This window comes from Lissotriton vulgaris, chromosome 5, assembly GCF_964263255.1.
Source record: "Lissotriton vulgaris chromosome 5, aLisVul1.2, whole genome shotgun sequence".
NCBI lineage: Eukaryota > Metazoa > Chordata > Amphibia > Caudata > Salamandridae > Lissotriton > Lissotriton vulgaris.
Genome location: NC_141693.1, coordinates 1,932,604,398 through 1,932,619,426, shown reverse-complemented (window position 1 = coordinate 1,932,619,426; position 15,029 = coordinate 1,932,604,398). Strand labels below are relative to the sequence as shown.

Below are 15,029 nucleotides of genomic sequence, written 5' to 3'. Positions count from 1 at the left end.
TACTTACCTTTATGGGTTCGTAAGTACAACATACCCACCACACTCACGGCACACTTTAGTGCATGTGCCGATTCTTGCACCTTTTGTGGCTGTTCCACCTTTTTAGCCACTTCTCATTGGTCCTGATTCGAGCCTCACGAACCGAGCGGAAGGCTGAAACTAGTTGACCTAAAAATTGTAGGGATATCAAAGTATTTTTTATCTTCACCACATCCCGCCCATGTTTTTAAATATGTCCTAAGACCAATCTATTAAACTTTATACAAGTGCTTCTCTTAGAGACATTTTTAACATTTTGTCACATCACATAGAACACGTACCTCACATCACAATACCTGCTCCGCTGTAATCAGGCGTTGTAGCACAGATGGGTTGCATTGACAGCCCAGCTGGGACCCCAATGATGAAGAATGCCACCAACTAGGTTGGTGGGTGTGGGGTCTTTTTAAACATCCGTGCTCCAGTACAAATGAAGGTGTCACTTGAAGTGACCACATTTCTTTGTAGGCTTGTCCACATTGTTTATGATACAAAAAGTAGAACACATTTTCAAACTAGCCACTAGATAAAGTCTTCTTCACCTTCCTTGGAAACCCATAAAAATGTGATGATGTGAACCGTACTGAAAACAGGAACACTGTTCCGTTTAGGATGTACTCGCAAAAAAAACCCATTTAGACCAACCTTAATAAATGTCTATTTAATAAATTCTGCTTTGATTAGTAGATTGTGTTTGAAAAATGTGCACAGTTTGCCTCCATTTTCTTTGTTACAGTAAAGTCTTTTCCCATTACACTTCTATCTCTAATCAGATCTGTTAGAAACAGAAATCTGGCCACATGTGGTACCTTGTTTTGTAGCGCGTATTTATAGGGTGTGTTTCACCAGGCCACCCTGTACTAGTAAAACTGTGTTTTTTGGAACGGTTGGCAGATAGCATACTGTCAAATCACAGAATTTCTTTATTATTAACTATTACGTGTCATCAATAGAAATGTTGTGTGTTCGTATGGTGCACAACTCACCCGTGATGGTATGCTACCACCGAAATGGCTTTTCATGAATAATCTCTTGCTATGTTCAGGACCATCTACACCTCGCCCATCAAGGCCCTGTCTAACCAGAAGTTCAGAGACTTCAAGAACACGTTCCAGGACGTGGGGCTGCTGACGGGGGACGTGCAGCTCCACCCTGACGGCTCCTGCCTCATCATGACCACGGAGATCTTACGGTACGATTGTCCGGGATCCGCGGCCCTGCAGTGTGGAACTCAAGGTCCAGCACGGTTCACATGAAGGGGGGGAGGGGGACTCACCACGTCACCGCAGCATGGGAAGGAGAGAGTACAGGCAGCTGTCTGTGCTCAGCCGTAGTCTTCTCTGGGGCAGCCAACCACAGAGCAGGAACACAAGACAAAACAGTGCAGGTCTTCTCTGGGTTAGCAGAGCACAGGCCGGGAGCACGAGACAAACCAGTGCATGTCTTCTCTGGGGCAGCAGAGCACAGGGCGGGAGCACGAGAGGAACCACTGCAGGTCTTCTCTGGAGTAGCAGAGCACAAGGCAGTAGCGCGAGAGGAACCAATGCAGGTCTTCTCTGGTTTAGCAGAGCGCAGGGCGGGAGCGCGAGAGGAACCAATGCAGGTCTTCTCTGAGGTAGCAGAGCACAGGGCGTGCGCACGAGAGGAACCAGTGCAGGTGGGAGCACGAGAGGAGCCAGTGCAGGTCTTCTCTGGGGTAGCAGATCACAGGGCAAGAGCACGAGAGGAGCCAGTGCAGGTCTTCTCTGGGGTAGCAGATCACAGGGCAGGAGCACGAGAGGAGCCAGTGCAGGTCTTCTCTGGGGTAGCAGAGCACAGGACAGGAGCACAAGAGGAACCAGAGCAGGTCTTCTCGGGGGCAGCAGAGCACAGGGCGGAAGCACAAGATGAACCAGTGCAGGTCTTCTCTGGGGTAACAAAGCACAGGGCGGGAGCACGAGAGGAGCCAGTGCAGGTCTTCCCAGGGGTAGCAGAGCACAGGGCAGGAGCACGAGAGGAACCAGTGCAGGTCTTCTCTGGGGTAGCAGAGAACAGGGTGGGAGCACGAGAGGAACTAGTGCAGGTCTTCTCTGGGGTAGCAGAGCACAGGGCGGAAGTACAAGATGAACCAGTGTAGGTCTTCTCTGGGGTAGCAGAGCACAGGGCGGGAGCACGAGAGGAACCAGTGCAGGTCTTCTCTGGGGTAGCAGAGCACAGGGCGGGAGCACGAGAGGTCTTCTCTGGGGCAGCAGAGCACAGGGCGGGAGCACGAGGCGAACCAGTGCAGGTCTTCTCGGGGGTAACAGAGCACAGGGCGGGAGCACAAGACAAGCCAGTGCAGGTCTTCTCTTGGGTAGCAGAGCACAGGGCGGGAGCACAAGACGAACCAGTGCAGGTGGGAGCACGAGAGGAACCATTGCAGGTCTTCTCTGGGGTAGCAGAGCAAAGGACGGGAGCATGAGACGAACCAGTGCAGGTCTTCTCTGGGGTAGCAGAGCAAAGGACGGGAGCACGAGAGGAACCAGTGCAGGTCTTCTCTGGAGTAGCAGAGCACAGGGCGGGAGCACGAGAGGAACCAGTGCAGGTCCTCTCGGGGGCAGCGGAGCAAAGGACGGGAGCATGAGAGGAACTAGTGCAGGTCGTCCCTTGGGTAGCAAAGTGCAGGGCGGAAGCACGAGAGGAACCAGTGCAGGTCTTCTCTGGGGCAGCAGAGCACAGGGCGGGAGCACGTGAGAAACCAGTGCAGGTCTTCTCTGGGGTAGCAGAGCAAAGGACGGGAGCACGAGAGGAACCAGTGCAGGTCTTCTCTGGAGTAGCAGAGCAAAGGACGGGAGCATGAGAGGAACTAGTGCAGGTCGTCCCTTGGGTAGCAAAGTGCAGGGCGGAAGCACGAGAGGAACCAGTGCAGGTCTTCTCTGGGGTAGCAGAGCACAGGGCGGGAACACGAGAGGAACAAGAGCAGGTCTTCTCGGGGGCAGCAGAGCACAGGGCGGAAGCACAAGATGAACCAGTGCAGGTCTTCTCTGGGGTAGCAGATCACCGGGCAGGAGCACAAGACGAACCAGTGCAGGTGGGAGCACGAGAGGAACCATTGCAGGTCTTCTCTGGGGTAGCAGAGCAAAGGACGGGAGCATGAGACGAACCAGTGCAGGTCTTCTCTGGGGTAGCAGAGCAAAGGACGGGAGCACGAGAGGAACCAGTGCAGGTCTTCTCTGGAGTAGCAGAGCACAGGGCGGGAGCACGAGAGGAACCAGTGCAGGTCTTCTCGGGGGCAGCGGAGCAAAGGACGGGAGCATGAGAGGAACTAGTGCAGGTCGTCCCTTGGGTAGCAAAGTGCAGGGCGGAAGCACGAGAGGAACCAGTGCAGGTCTTCTCTGGGGCAGCAGAGCACAGGGCGGGAGCACGTGAGAAACCAGTGCAGGTCTTCTCTGGGGTAGCAGAGCAAAGGACGGGAGCACGAGAGGAACCAGTGCAGGTCTTCTCTGGAGTAGCAGAGCAAAGGACGGGAGCATGAGAGGAACTAGTGCAGGTCGTCCCTTGGGTAGCAAAGTGCAGGGCGGAAGCACGAGAGGAACCAGTGCAGGTCTTCTCTGGGGTAGCAGAGCACAGGGCGGGAACACGAGAGGAACCAGAGCAGGTCTTCTCGGGGGCAGCAGAGCACAGGGCGGAAGCACAAGATGAACCAGTGCAGGTCTTCTCTGGGGTAGCAGATCACCGGGCAGGAGCACAAGATGAACCAGTGCAGGTCTTCTCTTGGGTAGCAGAGCACAGGGCGGGAGCACAAGACGAACCAGTGCAGGTGGGAGCGCGAGAGGAACCATTGCAGGTCTTCTCTGGGGTAGCAGATCACAGGGCGGGAGCACAAGACGAACCAGTGCAGATCTTCTCTGGGGTAGCAGATCACAGGGCGGGAGCACAAGACGAACCAGTGCAGGTCTTCTCTGGGGTAGCAGAGCACAGGGCGGGAGCACGAGAGGAACCAGTACAGGTCTTCTTGGGGGCAGCAGAGCACAGGGCAGAAGCATGAGAGGAACCAGTGCATGTCTTCTCTGGGGTAGCAGAGCACAGGACGGGAACACAAGAGGAACCACTGCAGGTCTTCTCTGGGTTAGCAGAGCACAGGGCAAGAGCACAAGACAAGCCAGTGCAGGTTTCCTCTGGGGTAGCAGAGCACAAGACGAACCAGTGCAGGTGGGAGCACGAGAGAAGCCATTGCAGGTCGTCTCTGGGGTAGCAGAGCAAAGGACGGGAGCATGAGAGGAACTAGTGCAGGTCGTCCCTGGGGTAGCAAAGTGCAGGGCAGGAGCATGAAGACGAACCAGTGTTGGTCTTCTCTGGGGTAGCAGAGCACAGGGCGGGCGCACGAGAGGAACCAGTGCAGGTGGCAGCACGAGAGGAACCATTGCAGGTCTTCTCTGGGGTAGCAGATCACAGGGCAGGAGCACAAGACGAACCAGTGCAGGTCTTCTCTAGGGTAGCAGAGCACAGGGCGGGAGCACAAGACGAACCACTGCAGGTGGGAGCACGAGAGGAACCATTGTAGGTCTTCTCTGGGGTAGCAGATCACAGGGCGGGAGCACAAGACGAACCAGTGCAGGTCTTCTCTGGGGTAGCAGAGCACAGCGCGGGTGCACGAGAGGAACCAGTGCAGGTCTTCTCTGGGGTAGCAGAGCACAGGGCGGGAGCACGAGAGGAACCAGTGCAGGTCTTCTCTTGTGTAGCAGAGCACAGGGCGGGAGCACAAGACGAACCAGTGCAGGTCTTCTCTTGGGTAGCAGAGCACAGGGCGGGATCACGAGAGGAACCAGTGCAGGTCTTCTAGGGGGCAGCAGAGCACAGGGCGGAAGCATGAGAGGAACCAGTGCAGGTCTTCTCTGGGGTAGCAAAGCACAGGGCGGGAGCACGAGAGGAACCAGTGCAGGTCTTCTAGGGGGCAGCAGAGCACAGGGCGGAAGCATGAAAGGAACCAGTGCAGGTCTTATCTGGGGTAGCGGAGCACAGGGCGGGAACATGAGAGGAAGCACTGCAGGTCTTCTCTGGGGCAGCAGAGCACAGGGTGGGAGCACAAGAGGAACCAGAGCAGGTCTTCTCGGGGGCAGCAGAGCACGGGCGGAAGCACAAGATGAACCAGTGCAGGTCTTCTCTGGGGTAGCAGATCACAGGGCATGAGCACGAGAGGAGCCAGTGCAGGTCTTCTCTGGGGTAGCAGAACAAAGGACGGGAGCATGAGAGGAACTAGTCCAGGTCTTCTCTGGGGTAGCAGAGCACAGGGCGGGAGCACAAGACAAGACAATGCAGGTTTTCTCTGGGGTAGCAGAGCAAAGGACAGGAGCACAAGAGGAACCAGTGCAGGTCTTCTCTTGGGTAGCAGAGCACAGGGCGGGAGCACAAGACGAACCAGTGCAGGTGGGAGCACGAGAGGAACCATTGCAGGTCTTCTCTGGGGAAGCAGAGCAAAGGACGGGAGCATGAGACGAACCAGTGCAGGTCTTCTCTTGGGTAGCAGAGCAAGGGACGGGAGCACGAGAGGAACCAGTGCAGGCCTTCTCGGGGGCAGCAAAGTGCAGGGTAGGAGCATGAGACGAACCAGTGCAGGTCTTCTCGGGGGTAGCTGAGTGCAGGGTAGGAGCATGAGACGAACCAGTGCAGGTCTTCTTGGGGGTAGCAGAGCACAGGGTGGGAGCACGAGAGGAACCAGTGCAGGTCTTCTCTGGGGTAGCAGAGCACAGGGCAGGAGCACAAGACAAACCAGTGCTGGTCTTCTCTGGGGTAGCAGAGCACAGGGCGGGAGTACAAGACAATCCAGTGCAGGCCTTCTCTGGGGTAGCAGAGCCAGGGCAGGAGGACGAGAGGAACCAATTCAGGTCTTCTCTGGGGTAGCAGAGCACAAGGCGGGTGCACGAGACAAACCAGTGCAGGTGGGAGCACGAGAGGAACCATTGCAGGTCTTCTCTGGGGTAGCAGAGCACAGTGCGGGAGCACGAGAGGAACCAGTGCAGGTGGGAGCACGAGAGGAGCCAGTGCAGGTCTTCTCTGGGGTAGCAGAGCACAGGGCGGGAACACGAGAGGAACCACTGCAGGTCTTCTCTGGGGCAGCAGAGCACAGGGTGGGAGCATGAGAGGAACCACTGCAGGTCTTTTCGGGGACAGCAGAGCACAGGACGTGAGCACGAGAGGAACCAGTGCAGGTCTTCTCTGGGGTAGCAGAGCACAGGGTGGGAACACGAGAGGAACCACTGCAGGTCTTCTCTGGGGCAGCAGAGCACATGGCGGGAACACAAGAGGAACTAGTGCTGGTCTTCTCGGGGGTAGCAGAGCACAGGGCGGGAGCACAAGAGGAACCAGTGCAGGTCTTCTCGGGGGCAGCAGAGCACAGGGCGGAAGCAGAAGATGAACCAGTGCAGGTCTTCTCTGGGGTAGCAGATCACAGGGCAGGAGCACGAGAGGAGCCAGTGCAGGTCTTCTCTGGGGTAGCAGAGCACAGGGCGGGAGCACGAGAGGAACCAGTGCAGGTCTACTCGGGGGCAGCGGAGCACAGGGCGGAAGCATGAGAGGAACCAGTGCAGGTCTTCTCTGGGGTAGCAGAGCACAGGGCGGGAGCACGAGAGGAACCAGTGCAGGTCTTCTCTGGGGTAGCAGAGCACAGGGCGGGTGCACGAGAGGAACCAGTGCAGGTGGGAGCACGAGAGGAACTATTGCAGGTTTTCTCTGGGGTAGCAGAGCACATGGCGGGAACACAAGAGGAACTAGTGCAGGTCTTCTCGGGGGTAGCAGAGCACAGGGCGGGAGCACGAGAGGAACCAGTGCAGATCTTCTCGGGGGCAGCAGAGCACAGGGCGGAAGCATGAGAGGAACCAGTGCAGGTCTTCTCTGGGGTAGCAGATCACAGGGCGGGAGGACGAGAGGAACCAGTGCAGGTCTTCTCTGGGGTAGCAGAGCACAGGGCGGGAACACGAGAGGAACCAGTGCAGGTCTTCTCTGGGGCAGCAGAGCACAGGGCGGGAGCACGAGAGGAACCAGAGCAGGTCTTCTCTGGGGAAGCAGAGCACAGGGCAGAAGCACGAGAGGAACCAGAGCAGGTCTTATCTGGGGTAGCAGAGCACAGGGCGGAAGCACGAGAGGAGCCAGTGCAGCTCGTCTCTGAGGTAGCAGAGTGCAGGGTAGGAGCATGAGAGGAACCAGTGCAGGTCTTCTCTGGGGTAGCAGAGTGCAGGGTAGGAGCACGAGAGGAACCAGAGCAGGTCTTCTCTGGGGTAGCAGAGCACAGGGCGGGAGCAGGAGAGGAACCAGTGCAGGTCTTCTCTGGGGTAGCAGAGCACAGGGCAGAAGCACTAGAGGAACCAGTGCAGGTCTTCTCTGGGGTAGCAGAGCACAGGGCGGGAGCACGAGAGGAACCAGTGCAGGTCTTCTCTGGGGTAGCAGAGCACAGGGCGGAAGCATGAGAGGAACCAGTGCAGGTCTTCTCTGGGGTAGCAGAGCACAGGGCGGGAGCACGAGAGGAACCAGTGCAGGTCTTCTCTGGGGTAGCAGAGCACAGAGCGGGAGCATGAGAGGAACCAGTGCAGGTCTTCTCTGGGGTAGCAGAGCACAGGGCGGGAGCACGAGAGGAACCAGTGCAGGTCTTCTCTGGGGTAGCAGATCACAGGGCGGGAGCATGAGAGGAACCAGTGCAGGTCTTCTCGGGGGCAGCAGAGCACAGGGCGGAAGCATGAGAGGAACCAGTGCAGGTCTTCTCTGGGGTAGCAGAATGCAGGGTAGGAGCACGAGAGGAACCAGAGCAGGTCTTCTCTGGGATAGCAGAGCACAGGGCGGGAGCAGGAGAGGAACCAGTGCAGGTCTTCTCTGGGGTAGCAGAGCACAGGGCAGAAGCACTAGAGGAACCAGTGCAGGTCTTCTCTGGGGTAGCAGAGCACAGGGTGGGAGCACGAGAGGAACCACTGCAGGTCTTCTCTGGGGTAGCAGAGCACAGGGCAGAAGCACTAGACGAACCACTGAAGGTGGGAGCACGAGAGGAACCATTGTAGGTCTTCTCTGGGGTAGCAGATCACGGGGCGGGAGCACAAGACGAACCAGTGCAGGTCTTCTCTGGGGTAGCAGAGCACAGGGCGGGAGCACGAGAGGAACCAGTGCAGGTCTTCTCTGGGGTAGCAGAGCACAGGGCGGGAGCACGAGAGGAACCAGTGCAGGTCTTCTCTGGGGTAGCAGAGCACAGAGCGGGAGCATGAGAGGAACCAGTGCAGGTCTTCTCTGGGGTAGCAGAGCACAGAGCGGGAGCATGAGAGGAACCAGTGCAGGTCTTCTCTGGGGTAGCAGAGCACAGGGCGGGAGCACGAGAGGAACCAGTGCAGGTCTTCTCTGGGGTAGCAGATCACAGGGCGGGAGCATGAGAGGAACCAGTGCAGGTCTTCTCGGGGGTAGCAGAGCACAGGGCGGGAGCAGGAGAGGAACCACTGCAGGTGGGAGCACGAGAGGAACCATTGTAGGTCTTCTCTGGTGTAGCAGATCACAGGGCGGGAGCACAAGACGAACCAGTGCAGATCTTCTCTGGGGTAGCAGAGCACAGGGCGGGAGCACAAGAGGAACCACTGCAGGTCTTCTCTGGGGTAGCAGAGCACAGGACGGGAGCAGGAGAGGAACCAGTGAAGGTCTTCTCGGGGGTAGCAGAGCACAGGGCGGGAGCAGGAGAGGAACCAGTGAAGGTCTTCTCGGGGGTAGCAGAGCACAGGGCGGGAGCACGAGAGGAACCAGTGCAGGTCTTCTCGGGGGTAGCAGAGCACAGGGCAGAAGCACGAGAGGAACCAGTGCAGGTCTTCTCTGGGGTAGCAGAGCACAGGGCGGGAGCACAAGAGGAACCACTGCAGGTCTTTTCTGGGGTAGCAGAGCACAGGGCGGGAGCACGAGAGGAACCAGTGAAGGTCTTCTCGGGGGTAGCAGAGCACAGGGCGTGCGCACGAGAGGAACCACTGCAGGTGGGAGCACGAGAGGAGCCAGTGCAGGTCTTCTCTGGGGTAGCAGAGCACAGGGCGGGAGTACGAGAGGAACCAGTGCAGGTCTTCTCTGGGGTAGCAGAGCACAGGGCGGGAGTACGAGAGGAACCAGTGCAGGTCTTCTCTGGGGCAGCAGAGCACGGGCGGAAGCACAAGATGAACCAGTGCAGGTCTTCTCTGGGGTAGCAGAGCACAGGGCGGGAGCACAAGAGGAACCACTGCAGGTCTTCTCGGGGGTAGCAGAGCACAGGGCGGGAGCACGAGAGGAACCAGTGCAGGTCTTCTCTGGGGTAGCAGAGCACAGGGCGGGAGCACAAGACGAACCAGTGCAGGTGGGAGCACGAGAGGAACCAGTGCAGGTCTTCTCTGGGGTAGCAGAGCAAAGGACGGGAGCATGAGACGAACCAGTGCAGGTCTTCTCTGGGGTAGCAGAGCAAAGGACGGGAGCATGAGACGAACCAGTGCAGGTCTTCTCTGGGGTAGCAGATCACAGGGCAGAAGCACGAGAGGAACCAGTGCAGGTCTTCTCTGGGGTAGCAGAGCACAGGGCGGGAGCATGAGAGGAACCAGTGCAGGTCTTCTCGGGGGCAGCAGAGCACAGGGCGGAAGCATGAGAGGAACCAGTGCAGGTCTTCTCTGGGGTAGCAGAATGCAGGGTAGGAGCATGAGAGGAACCAGTGCAGGTCTTCTCTGGGGTAGCAGAGCACAGGGCAGAAGCACGAGAGGAACCAGTGCAGGTCTTCTCTGGGGTAGCAGAGCACAGGGCGGGAGCACGAGAGGAACCAGTGAAGGTCTTCTCTGGGGCAGCAGAGCACAGGGCGGGAGCACGAGAGGAACCAGTGCAGGTCTTCTCTGGGGCAGCAGAGCACAGGGCGGAAGCACAAGATGAACCAGTGCAGGTCTTCTCTGGGGTAGCAGAGCACAGGGCGGGAGCACGAAAGGAGCCAGTGTATGTCTTATCTGGGGTAGCAGAGCACAGGGTGGGAGCATGTGAGAAACCAGCACAGCAGCATTCCCTTTCGATGCGCTACAATCAACAGAGCACACAAGTATGACCCTCACCTGTGTTCAACTGCATTTGGTCGCCCTGACCCTACAGTAGCAGAGCAGCAGGGGTGGGCTTACGGAGAGCTGGATGACAGCAGAGTTAGCATCTCATTGCTAGCTGCGGGTGTGAAAGAGCAGGCAGAATGGGGCCAGGAGCTTATGTGCTTTGACAGGTTTGAAACAAAAAATGGTGTATCTCTAAGGCTGTATCTGGAAACATTGTGAGATTTACCCTTTGGTAATCTTTTTTTATCTTATTCTTCTTTCCTTTATCTTTTTTTCTGCCTCAACATGCTTTTTCTTCCGATATCAATCCGTTTTTCTTCCATCTTTTTACCTCGAACTGCTGTGACCTTCAACAAATTTAATTTTCGGCTTCATTTTATCTCTCATTATCTCTCTCCTTTCCAATACTCTCTCTTCATTTTTCCTCTTACTATCCCTCTCCTTCATCTCTCCTCATCCCTTTCTTGTTTACCCTGCCCTTGTTTTCCCTGTTACTTGCTGTCCTTGTATCGTGCACTATCTTACGCTTTTACTTTTCTCGCCACTGCACTCTCTTTCCTGCCACCCCCACACTTTTGTTCTCTCTACATTCTCTCTTCTTTCTTGCTTGTTTCCTTTCCCGCCCGGTCTGCTTCCTACACCTCTCCCATGTTTGTTTCCTCTATCTTCCCCTCTTGCTTTGTTCTATGCTCCTGCTCTTGTTTTTTTGATTTCTCCATATACCTCATTTGCACTTTCTTGCTCATTTGCCTGACTATATCTTTCTTGTGTGCTCTGTCTCTGCCCATCGCTAATTCTTGCTGTTACTCTCTTGTCACCCACTCACCTATTTCTTCCTCACTTGCGTCTTGTCTACATGGCATTCTTCTTCACTTTCCTCTGGCCTCTTTGCCTCTCTCCTCTGGCCTCTTTGCCTCTCTCCTCTGGCCTCTTTGCCTCTCTCCTCTGGCCTTTTTGTCTCTCTCCTCTGGCCTCTTTGCCTCTCTCCTCTGGCCTCTTTGCCTGTCTCCTCTGGCCTCTTTTCCTCTCTCCTCTGGCCTCTTTTCCTCTCCTCTGGCCTCTTTGCCTCTCTCCTCTGGCCTCTTTGCCGCTCTCCTATGGCCTTTTTGCCGCTCTCCTATGGCCTCTTTTCCTCTCCTCTGGCCTCTTTGCCTCTCTCCTCTCCCCTCTGGCCTCTTTGTCTCTGTACTCTGGCCTCTTTTCCTCTCTCATCTGGTCTTTTTGCCTCTCTCCTTTCTCTTACGGCCTCTTTTCCTCTCTCCTCTTTTCCTCTCTCCTCTCTCCTCTTGCCTCTTTGCCTCTCTCCTCTGTCCTCTGTTCCTCTCTCCTCTGGCCTCTTTGCCCCTCTCCTCTGGCCTCTTTGCCTCGCTCCTATGATCTCTTTGCCTCTCTCCTCTCCCCTATGACCTCTTTTCCTCTCTCCTCTGGACTCTTTGTCTCTCTCCTCTGGTCTCTTTCCCTCTCTCCTCCCCCCTCTGGCCTCTTTGCCTCTCTCCTCTGGTCTCTCGGCCTCTCTCCTATGGCCTCTTTTTCTCTCACCTCCTTGCTTCTTTCCTCTTGCGTCTTTTCCTCTCTCCTCTGGCCTCTTTTCCTCTCTCCTCTGGCCTCTTTGCCTCTCTCCCCTTTTCCTCTCTCCTCTGGCTTTTTTGCCTCACTCCTCTGGCTTCTTTGCCCCTCTCCTCTGGCCTCTTTGCCTGTCTCCTCTGGCATCTTTTCCTCCCTCCTCTGGCCTCTTTGCCTCTCTCCTCTTTGCCTCTCTCCTCTGGCTTCTTTTCCTCTCTCCTCTGGTTTCTTTTCCTCTCTACTTTGGCTTCTTTTCCTCTCTACTTTGGCTTCTTTTCCTCTGGCCTCTTTGCCTGTCTCCTCTGACCTCTTTGCCTCTCTCCTCTCTCCTCTGGCCTCTTTGCCTGTCTCCTCTGACCTCTTTGCCTCTCTCCTCTCTCCTCTGGCCTCTTTCCCTCTCTCCTCTGGCCTCTTTGCCTCTCTCCTCTGGTTCTTTCCCTCTCTCCTCTGGCCTCGATTCCTCTCTCTCCTCTGGCCTCTCTCCTCTCTCCGCTGGCCTCTTTGCCTCTCTCCTCTGGTTCTTTCCCTCTCTCCTCTGGCCTCGATTCCTCTCTCTCCTCTGGCCTCGATTCCTCTCTCCTCTGGCCTCTTTGCCTCTCTCCTCTCTCCTCTGGCCTCTTTGCCTCTCTGCTCTCTCCTCTGGCCTCTTTGCCTCTCTCCTCTGGCCTCTTTGCCTCTCTCCTCTGGCTTCTTTGCCTCTCTCCTCTGGCCTCTTTCCCTCTCTCCTCTGGCCTCTTTGCCTCTCTCCTCTGGCCTCTTTGCCTCTCTCCTCTGGCCTCTTTCCCTCTCTCCTCTGGCCTCTTTCCCTCTCTCCTCTGGCCTCTTTCCCTCTCTCCTCTGGCCTCTTTCCCTCTCTCCTCTGGCCTCTTTTCCTCTCTCCTCTGGCCTCTTTGCCTCTCTCCTCTGGCCTCTTTGCCTCTCTCCTCTGGCCTCTTTTCCTCTCTCCTCTGGCCTCTTTTCCTCTCTCCTCTGGCCTCTTTCCCTCTCTCCTCTGGCCTCTTTGCCTCTCTCCTCTGGCCTCTCTGCCTCTCTCCTCTGGCCTCTTTCCCTCTCTCCTCTGGCCTCTTTGCCTCTCTCCTCTGGCCTCTTTTCCTCTCTCCTCTGGCCTCTTTCCCTCTCTCCTCTGGCCTCTTTGCCTCTCTCCTCTGGCCTCTTTGCCTCTCTCCTCTGGCCTCTTTGCCTCTCTCCTCTGGCCTCTTTGCCTCTCTCCTCTGGCCTCTTTCCCTCTCTACTCTGGCCTCTTTTCCTCTCTCCTCTGGTCTCTTTGCCTCTCTCCTCTCTCCTCTGGCCTCTTTGCCTCTCTCCTCTTGCCTCTTTCCCTCTCTCCTCTGGCCTCTTTCCCTCTCTCCTCTGGCCTCTTTTCCTCTCTCCTCTGGCCTCTTTCCCTCTCTCCTCTGTCCTCTTTGCCTCTCTCCTCTGGTTTCTTTTCCTCTATCCTCTGGTCTCTTTGCCTCTCTCCTCTCTGGCCTCTTTGCCTCTCTCCTCTTTGTCTGTCTCCTCTGGCCTCTTTTCCTCTCTACTCTGGCCTCTTTGCCTCTCTCCTCTCTCATCTGGCCTCTTTGACTCTCTCCCCTGGCCTCTTTCCCTCTCTCCTCTGGCCTCTTTGCCTCTCTCTTCTGGCCTCTTTCCCTCTCTCCTCTGGCCTCTTTTACTCTCTCCTCTGGCCTCTTTGCCTCTCCCCGTGGCCTCTTTGCCTCTCATCTTTGGTCTCTTTGCCTCTCTCCTCTGTGACATCTTTGCCCTCATCTGTGGCCTCTCTGCCTCTATCCTCTGGCCTATTTGCCTTTCTCCTCTCTGGCCTCTTTGCCTCTCTCCTCTTGCCTCTTTGCCTTTCTCCTCTCTCCTCTGGCCTCTATGCCTCTCTCCTCTGGCCTCTTTGCCTCTCTCCTCTGGCCTCTTTGCGTCTCTCCTCTGCCCTCTTTCCCTCTCTCTGTCCTCTTTCCCTCTCTCCTCTGGCTTCTTTTCCTCTCTCCTCTGGCTTCTTGTCCTCTCTCCTCTGGCCTCTTTGCCTTTTTCCCCTGGTCTCTTTGCCTCTCATCTTTGGTCTCTTTGCCTCTCTCCTCTGTGGCATCTTTGCCGCTCTCCTGTGGCCTCTTTGCCTCTATCCTTTGGTCTTTTTGTCACACTCCCCTGGCCTCTTTACCTCTATCCTCTGGTCTCTTTGCCTCTTTCCTCTCTGGCCTCTTTGCCCCTCTCCTCTGGTTTCTTTTCCTCTCTCCTCTGGCTTCTTTTCCTCTGGCCTCTTTGCCTGTCTCCTCTGGCCTCTTTGCCTCTCTCCTCTGGCCTCTTTTCCTCTCTCCTCTGGCCTCTTTTCCTCTCTCCTCTGGCCTCTTTCCCTTTCTCTTTTCTTCTCCTCTCTCCTCTGGCTTCTTTTCCTCTCTCCTCTGGCCTCTTTCCCTCTCTCCTCTGGCCTCTTTCCCTCTCTCCTCTGGCCTCTTTGCCTTTCTCCCCTGGTCTCTTGGCCTCTCATCTTTGGTCTCTTTACCTCTCTCCTCTGTGGCGTCTTTGCCCCTCTTCTGTGGCCTCTTTGCTTCTCTCCTCTGGCCTTTTTGTCACTCTCCCCTGGCCTCTTTGCCTCTATGCTCTGATCTCTTTGCCTCTCTCCTATCTGGCCTCTTTGCCTCTCTCCTCTTTGCCTCTCTCCTGTGGCCTCTTTGCCTCTCTCCTCTGTCCACTTTTCCTCTCTCCTCTGGCCTCTTCGCCTCTCTCCACTGGCCTCTTCGCCTCTCTCCACTGGCCTCTTCGCCTCTCTCCACTGGCCTCTTCGCCTCTCTCCACTGGCCTCTTCGCCTCTTCTTCGCCTCTCTCCACTGGCCTCTTCGCCTCTCTCCACTGGCCTCTTTTCCTCTGGCCACATTTCCTCTCTCCTCTGGCCTCTTTTCCTCTCTCCTCTGACCTCTTTGCCTCTCTCTCCTGGCCTATCTGCCTCTCTGCTGTGGCCTCTTTGCCTATCTCCTCTGGCCTCTTTGCCTCTCTCCTCTGGCCTCTTTGGCTCGCTCCTCTGGCCTCTTTGCCTCTCTCCTCTGGCCTCTTTGCCTCTCTCCTATGGTCTCTTTGCCTCTCTCCTCTGGCCTCTTTGCCTGTCTCTTCCCAGCTCCATGTTGTACAACGGTTCTGATGTTATCCGAGACCTGGAGTGGGTGATTTTCGACGAGGTGCATTATGTGAACGACGCAGAGGTGAGCCCCGGGTGTATCTTGAGTTTTGAGGTCTTTGAAATGGATAAACTGGTTCTGCAGTGCATCCAGACAAGTTATTCCCAGTGATCGAGGCTGTTTAGCAATGAGCATGGGTTTGTAAGAAAAAAAAAGAGCAACATTCTCTGGTTTGTAAGTTTTCATTGTCTACTATATACATTCCTAACATTTTAATGTATGTTTTTAAGGGGTGTCTAAGTCCTTTAACATT

At 56.1% G+C, this 15,029-nt stretch overlaps 1 protein-coding gene across 1 annotated transcript in view; it reads left to right on the top strand.

The window, feature by feature from the left end:
* SKIC2 (SKI2 subunit of superkiller complex) overlaps nt 1-15,029 on the top strand; it is a 213,455-nt gene that overhangs the window by 64,747 nt on the left and 133,679 nt on the right. The window contains exons 11-12 of the mRNA XM_086924568.1: nt 1,085-1,231; nt 14,716-14,800. Coding sequence (XP_086780694.1) covers nt 1,085-1,231; nt 14,716-14,800 — 232 coding nt within the window. The remainder of the gene's footprint in view (nt 1-1,084; nt 1,232-14,715; nt 14,801-15,029) is intronic.